The following is a 21,470-nucleotide window of genomic DNA, read 5'->3' as shown; positions in this document are numbered from 1 at the left end:
TGTGCTAAAAATAAAATGCCAGAATCAATTCCAGATGTTTGGAATCTGTCCTTGGCATGCTGATGATCTTTTGTGATGAGAAACTAAAACAATATTCTGAAATGAGATAGGATTGCCTCCCTAGGCTGGATAAAAACAATCCATACTGTAACATAAGCCACAGTAGGTTTTACACAAACCTACTTAAACACATTATGTTATATTAAAAAGTTATAGAAATTCACTGTATTTTTCTTGCATCAGTTGCCAGCAGGCTATAAACCTGTACTAATATTTAGGGTAAAACACAGTACATAATTAATTGCCTCTGAATAACATCTAATTTGTTTAGGGCAAAAGAAAAACAAATGCAAAAATAAGGTCCATTTATTTCATTTCAAAATTGGGAGGTTAGGACCGTCCTAGAAGTCCTTCATGTTCTTGGACAGCTTTCCTTCAGAAATCGTGGGGGCTTCATCACTGGAGGCTTTTAATAAGAGACTTGACAGTCACTTGTCTGAAACAGTATAGGATCTCCTGCTTGAGCAGGGGGCTGGACTAGAAGGCCTCCAAAGTCCCTTCCAGCTCTGTTCTAATTCGAATCCTTCTAATTCTAATGTCCTATGTGGTATTTGAATGACGCTCCACGCTCAGCGCCGGAGATCCGCAGGCGCACCCGCAGCTGGGAGCCACCTTAACCCTCCAGGCTAGGCAAAGAAGGCCATCCGCCGCAGCCCACCACGGACCGAAAGCATGGAAACCGGTTCCTTCGCGACTGGAAGCGCCGCCCGCGCCTTTCCCTCTGCGCTGCTCCGCCCCTGCCAGAGTGTCAGCCGCGAGGGAGAGCCGCGCAGGCGCTGGGCTGTCGCGGAGAGGACGGGAAGATGGACCGCTTGGCGCCGCGCTTGCTGCTCCTCTGCCTTTTCTGGGGCGCCTGGGAACGCGTTCCAGGGGCCGAGACCGTCCGAAAGCGAGGACCCACCGTGACCGCTAAGGTGACTATCTCCCTGAAGCGAGGAGCCTCCCGTCCCCTCTCCACCTCCCCACCCGTTGCAGAGGCTGAAAAGTTAACTTCGGGAGCTTAACGCCTTCCTGCCCTGCGCTCTGCTTTTCCTCGACTGTTTCCGAGGCGCTTCTCATCTGCCTTGTTTCTTTTCTTTTTTTTCCCCCTCGGCCGTTTCCTCATTCACGATCTGTAGGGTTTTATAGCGTCACCCACAAAACCCCGTTTGAATTGCAGAACCATGCAGTCCCTCCCCCCCCAAATGCGCTCCCTCCCCCCCCAAATGCGGTACTGATCTTATGAACTCTCAAGCTTTCTTTTCCCCCTGTGCATTCAAGATGGACATGGATTGATATCTATTTATATGTATGGATGTCTTTAGGGTCTATACGCATGTATGAATAGAGCATGTCTATATAGTGTGTTATGCATGTGTGAGCATTTAGAGAGCAGGCAGCAGAATTTCAGTTTTAATGTGTGCCAGGATTCCCACAGTAAAAAATGACAATAAAGCTGATCTTACCTGCATCAATTTTATATTCTTGTCTGCCCATCCCTCTTGTGCCTTCATTGACTTTGTCAATTGGCCCTCTTCCCAGTAACATGTAACACCCTTGAGCTGTCACTGCTCCTGTCCTTAAGATCTAGTGGAAAGGGTTTGGAGGAGCAAGGGTGACCATGGAGGCGTTAAACTTTTTAAAGATTGGCTGACATTCTTGAGATGGTCTGTCACTTGATGTCGGCCTTGAAATAGCCAGCTCCAGAAGCGGACATCACAAAGGGTCACAGAAATAATACAGGGAGTCCTCAATGTTCATTTAGTGACCGTTCAAAGTTACAACGGCATTGTAAGAGCCAAGGTGGCGCAGTGGTTAAAATGCAGCACTGCAGGCTACTGCTAGATCAGCAGGTCAGCGGTTCAAATCTCACCGGCTCAGGGTTGACTCAGCCTTCCATCCTTCCGAGGTGGGTAAAATGAGGACCCAGATTGTTGGGGGCAATATGCTGACTCTCTGTAAACCGCTTAGAGAGGCCTGAAAGGCCTATGAAGCGGTATATAAGTCTACTGCTATTGCTATTGCTATTGCTATTGAAAAAAGGTGGCTTATGACCGTTTTTCACATTTAGGACCATTGCAGCATCCCCATGATCAAAATTCAGATGCTTGGCAAGTGGTTCATACTTATGACAGTTGCGGTGTCATGTGATCAGCTTCTGAAAACTTCTGACAAGCAAAGGCAACGGGGAATCCAGATTCACTCAACAACCAGGCTAGTAACCTAACAAATGCAGTGATCCAGTTAATTGTGGCAAGAAAAGTCATAAAATGGGACAAACTTAACGATTGTTTCACTTAGCAACATAAATTTTGGGTTCAGTTGTGGTCATAACTCGACGACTACCTGTACTCTGTTGTTGTAAAAAGCAATCACATAATTTTGTAGTTTGCCAAAGTTTTTCTTTGTTCTGTCTCATATCAAGAAGAATAAGGATTATTTTGAATTTCTTAAGCTTTCCTCCCTTTCAGAACCAAGTTATCTTTTTTTATTTCTTAACAGTTCCTGCATATCTCTGTCTAGGGTATTGGTACCTGGGCTATTTCTGCATACTGGAAGAGCAATATAGATGTGTCCAAAAATGACCAGGCCAGTGGAACAGAATGAGAAGGACTATGCTAAGATAACACCCTCCTGCTTCATTCCATAGTGTGTCATCCATCCCACTGGCCTATAAGATGGACTGTTTTTGTACACAGGTCTACTAATCTTCCTTTTGCTAGGGCTTTTGCTAGGGCAAACCTCTTGCCAATTTCACACACACTTCCAAATAATATCAATTGTAAGGAAAGGACAGTTGGCAGGAACAAGCTATGGCAATCAGTACCCAAAGTAATCCATGGAGTACTCAAAATAACTTCACCACAAAAGTAATAAATGGAGTCATCTGCTACTTCTTGTTAGCAGGAACAGCAAAAAGAACTATAGCACACTGATTCCTGTCAGAACCACTAATAGATAGTTGGTACAATACAATACAATAGCAGAGTTGGAAGGGACCTTGGAGGTCTTCTAATCGAACCCCATGCCTAGGCAGGAAACCCTATACCATTTCAGACAAATGGCTATCTAACATCTTCTTAAAGACTTCCAGTGTTGGGGCATTCACAACCTCTGGAGGCAAGTTGTGATTAATTGTTCTAACTGTCAGGACAACCTTGCTCTTTTTCCAAGTTTAATTCCATCTTCCATACAGAAAGAGCTATTCCCATTTCTAACCAGAGGTCTGCAACTTGGCCAGTAAGAGCTGGGAAGATTCCAGTCCACAATTTTGTCAAAATCTGTTTTATTAATGATATGTTGTAGAATGTTCATACATCAAGACTTACATTCAGAGAAAACACACCTTTAAAACCAAAATAGCTAAAGATAAATGTTGGCCATGTCTGTAGTATTTTTTGTGCTGCAGTTAGTAGATAGAAAGAATGAGCTTTAGCACATTCTAGAGGCATTGAAGTATTGTTCCACGGAAATAACACTAATGAGGGCAGGCTTTACATTGCTTCAATAATGGGTGAGATAAGACACTTGAAGTCAGTAGTGAAGATCCTGTGTGAATATGTTTGTGGACAAAAGATGAAGAATCAGATTTCTATAGTTGGGGGAAGATGCCATCACTGCTGGATACATATCATTGATTTGTGTGAAAGCATTAATCTGGAGGCATGTAGCAGTTGGACTGTGGCCTTACAGTTGAATTTGGGTTAAAATATGTAGACTTTGTTAGGGCAATACAACCTTGGAAACTAACTGGAAGATTTATCCCTTAAATGCACATCCCTTAAAATTTAAACAAGACTATAATTATGAATGTATGAGAAGTAGTAGGGAAGAAAAATGGTAAATGCAAGGTCAATAATTTTAAAGTTGCTTGTCTCATATTATTCTTTCTGTGTGCATGTGTGTATATGAACAGAACCCACACCAAGATTTGTCAATGTAATTTGTGTATTAACATTGTTTAGTGAGAACTGCATAAGATGACAGGAACAAGACTTTTGCTTCCATGCTTTCAAATTATTTCTTAAGATGTGTCTCCCCATGTAGTTCTACAGAATGTTTTTACATGTAATATTAAGAGCAAAAAGCAAGGAAAAATCTTGGACTGCCAGATAGATAGATAGATAGATAGATAGATAGATAGATAGATAGATAGATAGATAGATAGATAGATAGATAGATAGATAAAAGATTTTGTCAACCTTATAGCTTAAAAAATATTATTCTTGGTTTTTCTTAAAATTTGATTTTAAGAGAATAGTTTCCCTTCAATTTGTTTTTACTTTAAGAAATTTCATTGGAGAAGGGAAGAATTTTAGATGAGAAATGACTCTGGTACTGCATGTATTGTATAATCATTATCCACTATTCTAGAAGAAAATAGCATTTGCAAAAAACTTTTGTAATGAAGAAAAGTAATATTAGCTACTTTTCTCTTAGCTGCTCTTGCCTTGTATCTCAGTGGATTGGCTAGAGCATGGATGTCAGACTCATGACGTCATGTTGCTGTCACGTGGCCTTTTATGACATTTTCCCCCTTTGTAGAGCTGGAGTGGGCATGGCCTGCGCATGATGCATCTGGCCCCGGGCCGCCAGTTTGACACCTCTGGCTAGAGTATGAATGGAGTACCAAAAAGAAAACATTTGTTCCTATTTGCCTATAATCACGAAGCCAGTAACAACTATGATTTCAATATTTTAGTACTTTAAGCCCATATGTTATTCATTGCTTCTGTTCATAAATCATGCTTAGTGAAAATCTTTTTCTGCTTGGTGTGACCCTTGTGTGATACAATGCTGTTGAATTAATTATTCAGAAAAATTAAACCAGTGGTTTTCTGAATTAAAAAGGGGATAACACAAACATAATGTAAGCAACCCAGAGTCACTTAGTTGAATTGGGATGCTATAGAAATAGAAGAAAGAAATATATTTTTCTTGTTATTAACAAATCTTGGTAAAGAGACCTGAAGTAGCATTTGCTTTTTATTAATTGTCTAAATATTTATATTATTCTCAAATATTGGGGTATTTAATTAGATCATTGGGAAATGGTTTGATTTCATGCAGAACTATGGGATATCGCTGTGCCTTGGTTATTTAGCTGGAGCAATAAAGAACAAAAGCCAGGTGTGTTCTAACATTTGACAATCTGCAGAACTTGGGGGGATTTGTAATTCCCTTACTAGGTAGAGTTAGTCACTATAATAAATAGCACACTTCAATAGATATTAGATCAGGACCAATTGATGAGGAATCCTGATTTTTCTTGACATAGACATTTAAAAGAAAAGCATAGAAGAACGATGGATGTATTTATGTATCCTTCTAATATTGCTAATGTTTATACCTGTTTTGTAGCATATGCAGTTAATATAATGATATAACCATCTGTGCTTCCAAACTCAAGAGCCTCTACCTTTAACCCTAGGTTCTAATTATGGAGTCCTGAAACCTGGATGATTTCTGTGCTTTGCCAGCCCTCCCTCCTATTCTGCTTTCCTCACATATTTCTGAAAGAGAGCTTAGGACATTATGAGATCATTGCCCAATGGAAACTGTGATCTTAAAAAAAATTGACATTCTGGTAACAATTAACAAAGTTCATCCATCATGGCTTAATATTCTTCTGTGTACTGGTTTCTAGCCAATGGACAGTCAGTAAAGCTTGAATTGCATTTTATAAATACTTTAAAACACAGTCGATCTCACCATCCAAGTGACTCTGTGCAGTTTACAAATAGAATCCATAAAACCGTATAAAAGAGATATCATTAAAAGCTAAATTAAAACAAAGTGAAGAACAAACAGAATAAAAACAGTCAAGTTAAAAGATGGCAGGAGCGCCTTCATCCCTTAGACACCTCAGGGATTCCTCATGACACCTGTCTTCGACCCTTCTGCCAATTGGCATAACTAACTCTACATGCTGTTCCAGAAAATCAAAATGAGTGCTAACCGCACCTCTAGGAGCAAGATGTCTGACCTAGGCTTCCTGATACAGTAAAAAGCACATGCTTTGTCCCAAAAACCTTTATTTCAAAGGCTGTGAATTATGTTCATTCACAGCCCGTAATGAGTCACAAATAGTTGTAAAGAGTCCGACAGTAGTCTGCCAAAGTTTTTCAGGATAACGCTGATAAGCACTCACCTTTATCTTCCTTCAAATGCTGCCAAAAATAATTTGCAATTAGCTTGCAAGGCCACATGGAACAAAGAATCAAAAAGGAACTTCAGAAGTTAAATTGACCAGCACGAACAAAGTTGCTTCCTGCAAAGGCTCATGTGCCTTTGCTCCTCCTTTATGTCCTATGGGAAGGGCCAATCACCTCCAAGGCTTACTCCTGAGTCCCCTTTGTCTTAACTGTTCTTGCCTTCTGGCAGCTCTGTGCATGCGCGTACTGGGAAAAGGCTCTCCGTTCCTCTGCCTCACTGACATCCAACTCTGGAAACTCCAGAGTCAGCACATAACTCCCAGATGGCCTTGCCCCTCTCTCTGCCTCTGATGCAGAGATTTCATCCAAACCTTTCCCAGAGTCCAGGACTGGCCCATACTCCTCCCCCACCTCCTCACTGTCCGACTCTGCTGCCAGCTTCACAGGCTGCCAGCGTACCACAACACAAGATACTGCCTTAGGGAGGGGCAAGAGACCCCACCAGTAAAAAGTCTAACTGATATGGTCCCTAAATACTCCTCCTGCTTGATGGTACCCACTGATTAGACAAGATGGTTCCTCAGGTAATTTCTTAGCTTTCTCCAAGACCATGATGTGTAGGGAAGGCAAGCAGTTTTGAGAAATAAAACTATATGCAACAACCTATGTAATTGGGCAGGATATGTATTCATTAGGTAATAGTGTGGTTTTTAATTGCTGTTTTCATTTTTTTAAAGGGAAGGCTGGTATGTTCCCTCTCAAAATCATAACATTTAAACTAAGTAGTTGTGTGTTAAGTGAAAAATCATCAGGTAGTCCTCGACTTACAATATTTTGTTTAGTGACCGTTCAAAGATACAACAGCCATGAAAAAAATGACTTATGACCATTTTTCACACTTACATGCACTGCAGCAGCCCCATGGTCATGTGATCAAAATTTGGATGCTTGCCAACTGATTCATATTTAGGAGAGTTGCCATGTCCTGGGATCATGTGATCAGCTTTTGCAAACTTCTGACAAGCAAAGTCAATGGGGAAGCCAGAATTAGATAACAACAGTTGTTACTGACAACAAGTGTTACTAACAACTGCAATTATTCACTTAGCAACTGTGGCAAGAAAAATTGTAAAATGAGACAAAACTCACTTAACAAATGTCTCACTTAACAGCATAAATTTTGGGCTCAATTGTGGTTGTTAATTATAACTGTAATAACTGAATATTGCTTCCTTTAATAGTGAACTTGGATAGCTTGACTATTGATAGGAACCAAAATGAAACCACTGAGAAACATTGAAAAATAGGGGTTTTGATGCAAAATGATGAAGTTTGAAAAAGTTTGTTTTTTTAAAACTGTGTTAATGCCCTTTACTACCAAGTGCAGTCCAATTGGAACTGAACATTCTGAACAGACATATAGTTTTGAAACTTGATTAGAAACTTTAAAAACAATAAAGGGAAAAATAATAATAATTGTGAAGCATGGCTAGATATTGAAGAGTATTTATGTTAGGGAGTCAGGAATTGTTACATTTGGCTCTATGGTTTACTTATAGTTATATTTCTTAACTTGTAATCCACCTGATATAGCTCTGAGATCATAATATAGGAAGTTTATAAAAGTATAAGCCTTGGTTTCCATAGTTCATGATGGAAAACAAGTGTAGCTAATATTTCTTTATATTCAGAAAAAGGTAGACTGATAAAGTGGGTATTTCCATCTCCATGCTATAAATATAGTCCAGAGAAGTGGGAGAAAACATTGAGAAACGATAAGCCAACAAGCTTTTTGCTGCTCAAAGATCGTTAGAAAAGTTCCTTCTACAACACATTTGAATATAACTGTTTTATCTTCTAGTAAATAACTAATAAATAGCCTAGCTTAACAATAGTATATCATATTGACAGCGATTCCTTTTTCTACTTTTGAAAATTTCCAGGTATTCTTTGATATACAGATTGGTGACAGAAATGCTGGCAGAATTGTAATCGGCTTGTTTGGGAAAGTAGTACCCAAGACGGCAGAAAACTTCATTAAACTTGCAACTGGAGAGGTAAGAGTTTTTTAAAAAAATATTGATTAGTAGTTATCCATTATTTTCTAGCAATAAGCAAAAGTTCAAGTTTTCCATTTCAGTTTAGTGTTGATGTCTTGAACCTTCTCCTCCAGGCTTGGCTGGTTTGGTGCAGAAAGAGAGCGAGCCGGTTTGCCAAACCCCAAAAATCCAAATGTCAGTATTTTGTAAATAGAACTAGTAATTGGTTGTTATGCCAGTGTAGTAATCAGAAAAACAGTAAGCCTTTTCCCTAGTTTCAATGAAAGGTTGTTGTATTTGGTCATTGTGTTGGGTGCCTTGGCAGGTTACTTTCAGGAATAGTTTTTTCTTTCTTTCTCAGGTTTGGAGACCTTTAGGGGGATGATCTCCAGCTAAATGTTTCAGCACCAAATTTATAGTGGGAAAAGAAAGGAGGGTCTTGTCTGACCTCATGTAGAGAGACTCAGAAAGTAAAAAAGTTGAAGTCTTATAATGTGCAAAAGTTGGCTATAGAACCACAACCAGTCCAAATTCTCAATATTTTTCTCTAGAGAATTATTTTCTAAGATTTTCTTTGGTGGCAGGATTCATTGTTCAGTCTGAAGTGCATGGTAGGTTTTGTTCCCATACTTGATTCTCAGACAAGCAGGGGTCCTTGGTGCTCTCTGAGGTTGATTGTTTTCTTGCAAATGTTTCATTACCCAAACTAGGTAATATCATTGGCTAGCACTGATATTATCTAGTTTGGCTAACAAAACATGTGCAAGCAATTTCAACCCTGAGCTACAAATGTTCTCTAATGCAAGTTATACATTAGCCATTCAAAAATTTGAACTTCCTGGAGGTTGATCTTTTACAACAAATCTAAGGAGGTCATACATCATAGCATTAAGCAGCAGTGCAATTATATGTTTATAATCTTAGAGTTGTTGATTCTGGTTGGCCTCTTTTGGGAAGGAACCCATAGATACATTCCTTACTCAAAGAATTGTGCTCCAAACTCTTTGAGAAAAATGTTTTTCTCAAACATTTGAGAACTGGAGGCTGTCAAAGGCACAGCATCCAGTTCACCAAGTAAGAGAGTCAAGTGATGAACATTCAAGATAGTAGTAAGAAGTATGGCAGTATTGAATCTCAGATAGAAAGGGTGGGTCACAATTAAGCTTTGGGTGGGTGTATATCTGACTATCACTAACAGAATGTTCTGATCTTTTTCCTCAGTTAAATTAAATGACCACACACACACTAGTTGTCTTATTAAACATTTAATTGCATCCATTGTTTAATTGTAGTCACTTTACTGAACTGCAACTCTGTCATTTTAAATTTTAGAAAGGATTTGGTTATAAAGGAAGCAAATTTCATCGCGTAATCAAAGATTTTATGATTCAAGGAGGTGACTTCACCGCTGGAGATGGTACTGGAGGTAACACTGCTTTCTTTAGAGACTATTCATGTTGCCAGGTCCAAATACTAGAAGATGTGTCTTTGACTGTTGTAGCCCCTGCCCTTTGGACCATCCTTCACAGATTAGATTGGCCTCAACTTTATTGGCCTATCATGAGGCTTTAAAAACCTGGCTATGTGCTCCTGAATTAAGGGCCTCATTTCTCGGCTTGACTGACGATTATTATGATAATTAACTTGGTTGCTATCTTTGTTTATTTTTGACAGTTTTTAATTGTTTTAGCACTGTTTGCTGCCAGAGTCACTTGATTGAGATGGAAGGCTACAGCAATGAAAAATAAATAAATGAATAAATAAGCCAAATTAAAGCTATATCATATGTACCCTTATTGTACATATATATATATATATATATATATATATATATATATATATATATATATATATATATATATATATATATATATATATATATATATATATATAGCCATATATATATGGGTACAATAAGGGTACATATGATATAGCTTTAATATATATATATATGGAGGAGACCTGTGCCTTAATGGCTAGGACGTTTGCCTAAGATGCAATACAGCACAGGTTCGAATCCCAGTAAGGGTATGGCTAGCTGATGAGAGCTAAATAGCTTGAAATAGATCTATACTAGTCTTCTTTTATTTATTTATCAGCACAAATAAAACACACACACAGACACAGACACACACACACATATATATGTGTGTGTGTGTGTGTGTGTCTGTGTGTGTGCAATTGTTGCATTTTTGCTGATAAATAAATGGAGACTAGTATAGATCTATTTCAAGCTATTTAGCTCTCATCAGCTAGCCATAACCTTGTTGGAATTTGAACTAGGGCTGTTTTTACATATTAGGCAGTTATGTTAACCTCTAAGCCACAAGCTCTCCTTCCTTATCAGCTCAGCCAGGGGAATGATTAGGTGTTTTTTCTTTTGTCAAAGCACCTGGTATGGCCAAATATGGGAGAACATACCAGGGCATACGAGGTGCATATTTGGGCATACCAGATCCTTTGACAAAACACACACACACACACACACACACACACACACACTGCATAACTCTACCAGCAAGTGTCCTGTACTGTAAAATTTTCTAAACAATGCTTTTAATAGCCTTGCTTCTTCTGATGAAAACCATTATTTTTTAATCTAGGAAGAAGCATCTATGGAGATCGGTTTCCTGATGAAAACTTCAAGCTGAAGCACTATGGCATTGGCTGGGTCAGCATGGCTAATTCTGGCCCAGACACTAATGGCTCTCAGTTCTTCATTGCTGTAACAAAGCCTGGCTGGTTAGATGGAAAGCATGTAGTATTTGGAAAAGTAATTGATGGAATGGTAGGTGAATTCTGCAATGCTTTTATTTATTAGAAATAGAATAGGTCCCTACCTGCACGTGCCCTCCCCCGCGCATGCGCAGCAGAGATCCAAAGACCAGCTGGCTGACGGGGTGTGCACACATGCGCAGCGGAGCTGAAGTGGGGCAACAGCTCATGTGCCATCAGAGAAGGCGTTGCATACCACCTCTGGTACGCGTGCCATAGGTTCACCATCACGGATGAAGAGGTATAAAACCTCTAAAGTGAAAAATCCCACAAAATTTAGACTACAGCATGTGTCTTATTTGTTGAGTGTTTCATACCTTGTTTTTCCTTTTCATCAAAAGCCACTCTCTCTTTAGTCTGTAGTACATGATATTGAACTTCAGGCAACAGATGACTATGACCAGCCTCTTCAGGACTGTGTGATCATTAACAGTGGAAAAATAGATGTAAAAGAACCTTTTGTGGTTGAAGTAGATGATTGGAGAAGTTGACAGAAATAGAAGCAACTGAGCAGCAAGCACGTCTGGTTATCATTGTGTGAGGCTTCTATCAGAAAATACTTTGCAGAGACTGTACAACATGATCTTGCAGGTAACAGAAAATACCTGGGTATTAAATGAGGAAATGCTATGATATTGCCTTTCTAGGGTTGATTTAAAGAGATATGTCTTTATAGTATACATGTTTGTAGTCCCTTGTTTTTTGTTTATTAGTATCTTATTAATACTTTATGAATATTAATATCTTATGAATATTAATATCTTATGAATATCTTTAACATCTTTGCCTAGTAATTTTAAAACTTTGAACAACCCCCCACTTATTCAACAGGCAAGTCTATAGCACATATTGTGTGGATTTCCTAATTTATGAATCTGAAAATAGACAAGGAAGAATTACTACGTAATTAAACAAATTATACTGATATGACAAATACCTTGCATCATATCCTTCAACAATACATAGATTTTATTTCATTTCAACTTTGTTTCGAATTTGTCAAAATGCAAAATATGTCATTATTATAGTTACATATTAATTTTATAAATTTATCATTTAAATCTTGCTTACTTACCTTATGTGAAAATATTAAACCACTGGTGAAAACCACCTGTTTTAAAACAATGCTTTATTTTGTCATGCATATTTTTTTTACTAATCCAAGACTAATTAGGTTTAAAAGATGTAAATATATTTTCATTTTCTATACCCAACACAATAGCAATAACATACACGAAGACAAGAATATCATTTATTGTCAATTATTTTCCATATTTCTGCCCATATTCATTACAGCTAACAATAAGAAGAAAAACATGAACCCATCACTATTAAACCAATTCAGAGTGAAAAGGCTTGACCATAAAAGTCTAGACTTATTTCAAGATAGTGGAAGAATGTTGGGGCTGAATGAAACAGGGAATTGAATTTTGTTCAGCATTGGAGAAAATTCTCTCCTGGGTGACAGGCAAATGGACTTCAAAAAATGAAGCTATTTTTAAGAAGTCTCTTCTTGACAGGTTCACAGTATTTGGATCCGAGGCAGGAAAGCTGCTTTGAAGAAGATGTGAATGTACTGTCTGCACCTGGTGTTGCCTCTTTAAGCAATAATATCTACTGCTTGATAAGGTTTGACAGTATCGCTGACAGAGAAGATGGAAAATCCCCAATGGCATTCAGGAAGTCATTTTAACATTGGTTAAAGTTCATTCCAGTGGCCAACCTAAAGCTGCCCAGAGAATGATCTGCCAGGACAACTGAGAGATAGGAAAACATCTCTGACAGCAACTGTATTTGAAAAGCATAACTACAACATGTTGTACTGTGCCAGGTACCCAATGGCAGAGTCATAGTTGTTATGGTAGACGTGAATCCCCCAAGTTAAGCATAGTATGTTACAGCTCCATCCTCAATATTTCCCAGCTATGGCACATGTACTCAAAACTGACAAAGTGGTAGATGGACATATGACCAAGAAGTTAGTATTTTTACATTCATTATTTCATTGTGGTTTTAGCATTATTTTGAATTTCATATGTTGAGAAACAATGTTGATTTGCAGTGTTGATAGGATGGATAAACCTTTGGGGATGAGGTCAAAATGGGCAGATTTTTACCATACATTTGGGTGGAAGCATTATTTTCATTTTTTTCCTGGGCCTGCTAATGGTTTCTTATTTTTAAATTGTGTTAATGCATATTTGTATAGTTTTGAGTATATTTTTTTAATGTACTTCCATCTCAAATCTTTGGGAAACTGCTCAATTTTTAGCAAATAAAATTAGGGAAAGTTCCAGGAGCTGCAAACAGGAGTCAAGTTGAATTGCCCCTGGACTGGCTAATTATTTTTATTAATCATGTTTATTATTATTTATATTTCAAAAGGTTAGAAATTAACAAAATTTTCAAAATGACATTAAGCATAGGCTAATAAAAGTATTGCAGCCGAGTTTATGACATAAAACTGAACCAAACTGTTAGCATCTCTGTTCTTAAAATAATACTTACGTGATATAACATCAGAAATACTGATACAGTGAGCTTATATTGCATTTCCAGTTTTCATAGTTATTTTTTAACATTTACAGTTTTTAGTCATCCATGCTATTATATTTTATGTATCCTCTGCCAGCAGTGGATACAATGCTGAGACAAAAGAATTAGGATAATGATTTATCACAGACACAAAAATTATAAATACATGATGAAAGTTAGTGTAATTTGGCATTTTGTCAGCGGTTTTAAAATTTAAGTATTTAGAGTTTAATATACAGGTTCAACTGAGTAGCGTTTTCCCCTGTTCATAATCTTGAAAAGCAGCCATTTTTAGTGATACAATTAAAAAAATCCCCAAAGTTCCATCTTCGAACACAGGCTTCAGTATCATGCTTCAGTATTTTGATTTTTACTTTTAAAAAAAAAGCCTCCAAAACCCTGCATCGAGGAACACAACTTGAATTTACTCTGATTATTTTCCGTCGAAATCCATTTTCTACCTGGGTTGTAGGTGAGGATAAAACAATCCATGGAGAATGCCTTCAATAACTACATTTGGAAAGTCATCTGGGGAAAAAAAAGAGAGAAGAAAAACTGCTTTCTTACATATGTCAATACAATATAAATGTTTTTGTAGAACCTAACAAGGCGAAGCCTGGTGTAATTTAGGATATTGCATCACCACCCTGTTTATCTTTGCTCAGAATTTGTTATTAGTAATGCTGTTTCAGCAGGAACCCACTTTAGTGTAGCACTGGGCATTGCTTGAATGCACTGCCAGATTTGCAGCTTATTGATTTAAAGGGATGTTCTAATACTTAATGCTGCTAGGCTCCAGCTCTTTATCTGAATCTTTTCTCACAAGGAAGATGGATTACACTGGCAATTCAATTTCTAACAAAATCTCAATACACTTGAAGGAATTCCAAGATTTCTACTGGGAATAGTCTGCGGCAGTTTTTCCACTATAGTTTACAGCACAGTTTTGTCCAAGTTGACTGGAAGAGGCTTAATGCTGTCACACAAACATCTCTAGAGCAGGAAAATGACAAAGTTTTTTTTTTAAATGGATCTTGAGAACTTTTGGAGAAAGTCCTAGAAAGAACTTAAGCAAAGTTAATCACTACAACAGATACAGGAATCAAAACAAAATATTAACAAGAAGGAAAATTTCAGTAAAAAAATGTGACTGAGGTTTATTTTTTGGGGTGCTTAAAAGAATATTTTTCAATGTATGTATACATTCTTAATAAAGTTGGCTTTATTGTACCCACATTTTCATACTGGGCTAGTGCTTTATTTTCTGTTTGAGTGTAAAACTTTACAAAAAGCATTCAAAATAGCATAATTTGGTAAGGGCAGTGATTTTATTTCAGCCAGGGAATCAATTATTCCATGCTAATAATTCCAATTCCAATTTCTTTTCCAAAGCTCTTTTTCTGTAGCCTTTACTTTCCACAATTAACAGTAAATGGCAAGATTAATTTAACCGAAGAAACTATTACAAGAGTGAGTAATTAAATACCCTTTCTTTTGTACTATATCCCAGCCCATATCAATCACAACAGCAAGTACATTTTATACCTTAAAGATGAAGGGAGTTTAAGACTTAGTTTGAACATAAACTGTACTGGAGACATCTAATTTTGCTCACTTCACAGTCTAAAATCATGATATCACTTCACAGTCTAAAATCATGATATTGGGAATATTTGAAGGGGGGAAACTAGCAAAGGTTATGTGAAATATCATAAGCTACAATAAAAAGACACAACATATCAGAACACAAAAAAGATTTTTCATCCAACTATTTGTTTTTATAATCCTTATCAAAATATTAGCAGTGCTACAAGATTCCATTCCATTTGAAATTTACTTCCAAGAGCTTTGCTATTGATGTAGGAGAGAGCCAAGATAACAATATCTTTTTAATTTTTATTTGTAGGAGGGCTGTCTGCAAAAAAAATAAAAATCATTTTTCAGCAATTACTTTAAACAGCATTAAAATAACTCCTGATGTATTGCCAAATTATTAGAATTTGTGCTCAACATACATTTATAACAATGTGGTTTTTGTGGTATGGGGCAGATCAGTAAAGAGCTGTTAATGGATGACAGGTCTGATTACCATTGGCTGTAGGCAAGACATATGGATCCCTTAGGAACAGCAACACAGGCTGGTGGGACAGTTTGCTGTAAAGGTCAAGAACAGGAATATCAGCATCAAGGGACACTAAACCAAATACATTACAAACTAGCTTTGATAAAGTAAGGCAGTAGAACCGGGTAGGAATACCGCTTATATATATAAATCAGTTTTATGGGAAAGGGGGAAAAAACATCATCAAGGAATAATGCTTACATGCAGAAGATCACATATAATACGAGGAATAGGTATGTATTTACTCAGAACCTAATCCAGCTGAGTCCAGAGCGGTTTAATTTCTTGCAAGGGGACCAATGATCACAGTACTAAAACTGGTTTGGTTGTTATGTAGCTTGTCTGGAAATAATCTCAGGATAAAGTAAGTAGTTCAAGATTGCAGTTGTCAGCAACTTCAATTCCTTTTTTTTTCTTAAGACTTCAACATTAATTTATTTCCGCTGCTAGAACTTGTGTGGATTTAGGACACTTAAAGAAAGTATCATAATTTTCCTACCCATCTGTTACACAAAATATGTAAATAAAGAAGGAAAACTCGTATCATCATATAAATCTGTGGGCAGGAAAATAGTACTATAACCTGATTTAACTGCATATAAATTTAATTTCTAGGCATCAAAACCAGAATTGCTATAATAGTAGCGTATCGGGAAGTCTAGGTTTTTCTGGTTCAGAAATACCTACATAGGAAATCTGGAAAAAGGAAATATAAATATAAATACAAACGTGTTAATTCACGTAAGATAAAAAAAACTGACAGATAACAGCCAAAAATCAACATAATGAGACTGTAACAGATAAATCCTCCTTAAAATATTCTGTTAGGCTCTCTTTCAAAATTAACTGGGGATGAGTACATTTAACCATGCAATGTTAAATGTTTGATTAACTTCAATATAATCAGTTTTAAAAAATTCCAATTCAAAAGAGCAATACAAAACTGTGGCTCCTAAAATCTTTGTACGCTGCTTCTTGTTAAAAAATGAAAAAAAAAGTGTATGTCTTCATCATATCTGTTGCAATGTACAAATAATTTTCTTAATCCTCTCACATCTGATACATATAAAAACACTTAAGAATACAAATGTCTTACCTTGATTCTTCAGACTCCGTTTCTTCAAAAGAACTGGAATATAATTTGTTAAAATATTAGAATATACACATATAAAATATATACTCCACAAAAGGAATGGCAAAACTTTAATTCTCTTTAAAACAGATTTTAACACTGCCTTATGCCTTCCTGTAGCCAGCTGTCCCAAGTGTGTCTAAAATCCACGTTAAAAAACAGGCTCAATTGCATGTAATGGCTGCCACCTGAACTTTTATGATCCTTTATCCAAAGACATCCTAGCAGCTATCCAAATTATTTTTAAATTATTCTACTGTAAATATTTTTAAAATAACTTCTATTTTAATGCCAGCTGCTTTCCATTTTTATGATAATGAACGCTTAACCCTACACACCCAATTTTTTTAGTGTCATTTCAATACTATTTCAGAGGTCACATATGTTCAAATGTCCCAAAGCATTTTTTAGTATAAAAATTGTATTTTTTCAAAAGAATATAGACATACATAAACTCCTTCTACTGAAATAAATGAGAGATTTCTAAAGAAGGGACCTGCATTGTCAGCAAAGCTTCTAAACCTGGAGGAATTACTGAATCAGATTAATGCAAAATTATACCAAATACTTAGATATGAAGTCAAATTCACTGTCTCAGCATGGTAATGCCAAAACATATTAAATAAGAATTTCCTTGTTTTATATTCAAAACAGAATCATTGAAGAATTTCTTGAACATTTTTAAGTGCCATATTTAAGGAAATAATCTAATATTTTGAGACAAATTGTGAATGAAATTTTTAATTAATAAAGGGAAATTGTAATTGTAAATTTATTGTATTTTGTTGTATTTTGAACTTTTTGGATAAAATTCTTACCCACAACTTTCTGCTTTTGGGAGAGAAGGAAAATGGCGAACGTTGAGAAAATCAAGAAACATCTTGGGAAGTTCTTCATTTTCTAAAACAATACTCTATAATAAAATAATAATAAAAATAATGCACTTAGTCTAACATGATCACATCCAGTAGTCATTTTGCTAGTGGAATCTGAAAAACATTCATCCATCACAGCAGCCAGGGAAATGTCTTCTGATTATCTGGGAGTCTAGCTGGCTTCATTAATGAAAGATTTAATGTGTTTTAACAAGGACAGGGAAGTGTTTGATTTGATAGATCAGCATACAACACACAGATTCATCTCAAACACCTTGACTAAGTGCAAGATCACCGGTCCAAGTGACAATCAATGCAAAGTTCAGTGGAGATTAAATCCATATATTTCATAAGAAATAATTGATGATGTAACCCATAATCATTTTATAAGGAAGCAATTAGCAATACATTTAAAGATGTCTATAATTGTTAAATACTCATTTATCAAACATTTTCTAACATATTTCTAATTTGGGAATGTTACAATCAAAAGTTATCCTTTCTTACTATGGTACTATTAACAAGGACAGAATGAGAAGTATATCACTCTAGAAAAAATACATAATTTGATAGAGAGGTTTGAATTAAGATTCTGATAGACCAAGAGATAAGCTCAACTTAATTCAAGGGCTGCAAATAGATCATAGAAAAAGGTCCCTGGCATAAAGAAGATATTGAAAAGAAAGAAAAAGAAGCCTTTCATTAAGAGGATAGCAATAGCACTTAGACTTATATACTGCTTCACAGTGCTTTATAGCCGTCTCTAAGCAGTTTACAGAGTCAGCATGTTGACCCCAACAATCTGGGTCCTCATTTTACCGACTTCAGAAGGATGGAAGGCTGAGTCAACCTTGAACCGGGTGAGATTCGAACTGCCGAATTGCAGTCAACCGGCAGTCAGCAGAAGTAGTCTCCAGTACAGCACCCTAGTCATTCTGCCACCACGGCTCCAGACCAACTTTATATGTTTGACTGTTTCCACATAATATGTATACAGTATTTACTAGATTTATATCCTGCCTCTTCTTCAGAAGTTCAAAATGGCAGTTAGGAACACTCCTTTCTCCCATTTTTTACCCACAGCAGTCTTATAAGAAAGATTGGCCAGTGAAAAATAGCTGGCCCAGTCATTCAGTGACTTTCCATGGCTAAGGAGGAACTTCATACTGGATCTCCCTGATTCTAGTCCAGCATTTTAATCACAGCATCAAGCTGGTCTATTGTACTTAAATGCTCATTTATCAAAATATTAATTTATCATTTATCTGTTTTAATGTCCGTGCAAGTCATTTCCCTCCCAAAAAATTACAAAAAACTATTTTTATAAAAAAACTGAGAAATGATTTTTTTAAATTTACAATTTCACACAAAGGAAATCATCTAATGAAAAATGTTTATCCTGAAGCATATCATATTGATTTTGGATGAGAAAACAAAGTCAAGAGCAATAGTAGTGAAGAAGTAGAAGACAGTCTTGATCAATGCAGTCAAATTATACTGCTGCTTATAGGAGTGTGATGGTGAACCTATGATATGTGTGCCATAGGTGGCATGCAGAGCTAAATTTGCCGGCATGCGAGCCATCCGCTCTAGCGTGCATGTGCGTGCCGGCCAACTGATTTTCAGGAAAGCCTCTGGAGCCTGAGGAAAGCAAAAACTCCACCCACCCGTGTGTGTGCGGGGGGAGGGGGGATTGTGCACGCATGTGCAGGGGTTGTATGCATTTGCACAGATGTGAGGGGCACATTGGATTGCAGGTGTGGGTACGCATGCGTGATAGCACCCACACAATTTGGCACGCCTTTACAAAAAAGTTCGCCATCACTGTTATAGGATAAGAGTCTTGTAGGGCTGGCTAAAAGTTCATTTGTTCACACCGCCTATAGTAATTCAGACTCTATTACAACCATCCATAAGGCCATTATTTGGTTGGGTGCCACAACAAAGAAAAAGTGAAGAAAATATGCTCAGAACAGAAAATACACTTCAATTAAAAGAAAAGGGAAATATGATATCAGTATATTTTACTTTGTAAGCTCTTAACTCTTCTGTAGATTTAAACCCTAGTTCTATTTTTTTTAAGAAGATCAGGTAATTATATAAAAACGATGAATTAGAAAGAAAAGTAAATATATATATTTTCCCCCAAACTGAAACTGTCCAGATCTGATGGGTATACAGTTCCCTGCCAGTTGGCCAAACTGCTAATCTGGTAGGTTTGCCAAAGATAAATAAAATTTTAAAAGCCAGCAGACAATTTTGGAATATATTTCCATGATTACCACCCATTCCCAGTCTTGTTCTTAAAATACACACCCAGCTGCTTCAGATTGTTGGCTATGCTTTATCTGGACATGCCAACAGTCATTGGATGGCTTCTTCCAGGCCAGCAGGTATTGGTAGGTTGAGTTGCATCTCATACAACTGCTGACCACCTTGGCTGAAACTCTTATTTTCTGGTATTTAGAAAGCCTTTCAGTTCACCTTTACATGAGAATTCTACATTAAATGTCTTTTTCATTTGCATTTTGTAAAATCAGCACTCTACTGCTACAAAATTCATCTTGCTTTGCATTTTAGTTATTCACAGAAGGAGGGGGGATGGGGGATGTAAGTTAAAGGATATGTGAACGGAATAACAATACAGACTGTTAACTCAAGCAAAACAAAGTCCTAATAGTCACTAATCTAGGTATTGAGGGAAAATATTGAAAAAACTCTGCAGGCAATTAAATACACTTTTAATATAGTGAAAAGAAAAGCTTTTCTCTGTAGGTCATTTAGATCTATTGGAGTGTATCTGGGCTACAAAGTCACTAATAATATATTTTTATTGGCTGACTTCAGAGTTAATCCTAAATTGTACTTCAGCATTCCATGAATGGACCTCAAGCTTATGAATTTTCCTTTCTTGTCTTCCAAATGTGGCTTAAAAGCATCAACTTCGGATTTTGTTTTTAATAATAATTCTGATAGTATAGCAGACAGATCGGGGGTGGGTTCAGGCAGGCACTACTGCCGTTTCGCTTGTGTGCGATTCGCACATGCGCTTGATGCACACTGTGCACACATGCACAGTGCATTAAAAATTGTTCAGTGTTCGGGGGGTAGCAGGCCTGGGCCACTGCTGGTCCCAGCGATCAAGGCTGCTAAACCACTACCTGTTCAGCCGAGCCGGTAGGAACCCACCACTGCTATAGATCCATGGTTAAATTTTATGGTAACTCAGGGTAGGGGAAGGGGGATCGTGATACGCCAAGGGTCATATGAAGAAGAATCAGGAAAAACAATTATACAAGGCCAGGAGCAGAATTAAATTAATAAAATATAATTAAACTAAATAAATAAAATGAATATGATTGCTACTTATGTATAATGACTTTTTAATTTTATATTCAAAGTTGTGATTTGGCAGCTGCATTAGGAGGGACTAGGGAAGTTGTGATGAAACCTTTAAAGAACTGTAGGCTTTGAAAATTTGGAATGCTTGATTTAACTGAACAAGCCAGGACCTGAAATTATAGATTTGATATTTGCTTGTCTCTGTAAGTAAAAGTGGGGACTTGAGCACTCCAAATTTTCTCAGATTTCAGTTCCCAACAGCCATTGACAAAATGGTTTATGTTTAGGTATTATGGCAATTGTAGCTTGATATTCATGAATATATTGCACATTAATGGTATTTTGGAAATAGGGAGTAGTGTGGTGGACTAGAGGTGGAGCTCTCACCTCACAAACAGAAGGTTGTGGGTTCAATCCTAGGTAGAGGCAGATACTCCGCATTGGCGGCAGGAAGGC

The 21,470-nt window shown here is 37.0% G+C and overlaps 2 protein-coding genes across 2 annotated transcripts in view; one reads left to right on the top strand and one right to left on the bottom strand.

The window, feature by feature from the left end:
• Positions 1 to 825: 825 nt before the first annotated feature.
• PPIC (peptidylprolyl isomerase C) lies at positions 826 to 12,133 on the top strand. The gene is made up of 5 exons (XM_087715845.1): positions 826 to 974; positions 8,138 to 8,251; positions 9,566 to 9,659; positions 10,837 to 11,021; positions 11,365 to 12,133. Exons 1-5 carry the CDS (start codon positions 864 to 866, stop codon positions 11,497 to 11,499), a joined length of 639 nt encoding a protein of 212 aa, XP_087571971.1. The 5' UTR covers positions 826 to 863; the 3' UTR covers positions 11,500 to 12,133.
• Positions 12,134 to 12,246: 113 nt separating this feature from the next.
• The window catches only part of SNX24 (sorting nexin 24), a 70,070-nt gene continuing 60,846 nt past the window's right edge, over positions 12,247 to 21,470 (bottom strand). Inside the window, exons 4-7 of the mRNA XM_014055983.2 lie at positions 17,616 to 17,710; positions 16,762 to 16,794; positions 15,633 to 15,697; positions 12,247 to 14,071 (exon numbers count right to left, since the gene is read on the bottom strand). Coding sequence (XP_013911458.1) covers positions 14,001 to 14,071; positions 15,633 to 15,697; positions 16,762 to 16,794; positions 17,616 to 17,710 — 264 coding nt within the window. The 3' untranslated portion in view covers positions 12,247 to 14,000. The remainder of the gene's footprint in view (positions 14,072 to 15,632; positions 15,698 to 16,761; positions 16,795 to 17,615; positions 17,711 to 21,470) is intronic.

This window comes from Thamnophis sirtalis, unplaced genomic scaffold (genome assembly GCF_051295495.1).
Source record: "Thamnophis sirtalis isolate CommonGarterSnake01/CBP01778 unplaced genomic scaffold, rThaSir2_p1.2 scaffold_5, whole genome shotgun sequence".
Lineage (NCBI taxonomy): Eukaryota > Metazoa > Chordata > Lepidosauria > Squamata > Natricidae > Thamnophis > Thamnophis sirtalis.
This window is presented reverse-complemented; position numbering and strand designations above follow the sequence as displayed.

What these genes read in the sequence shown, in the direction of transcription:
- PPIC (XM_087715845.1), top strand. Translation starts at nt 864, where the DNA reads ATGGACCGCTTGGCGCCGCGCTTGCTGCTCCTCTGCCTTTTCTGGGGC. An exon ending in GACCCACCGTGACCGCTAAG is followed by an intron (nt 975 to 8,137) that starts GTGACTATCTCC and finishes GAAAATTTCCAG; the next exon opens with GTATTCTTTGATATACAGAT. An exon ending in GAAAAGTAATTGATGGAATG is followed by an intron (nt 11,022 to 11,364) that starts GTAGGTGAATTC and finishes CTCTCTCTTTAG; the next exon opens with TCTGTAGTACATGATATTGA.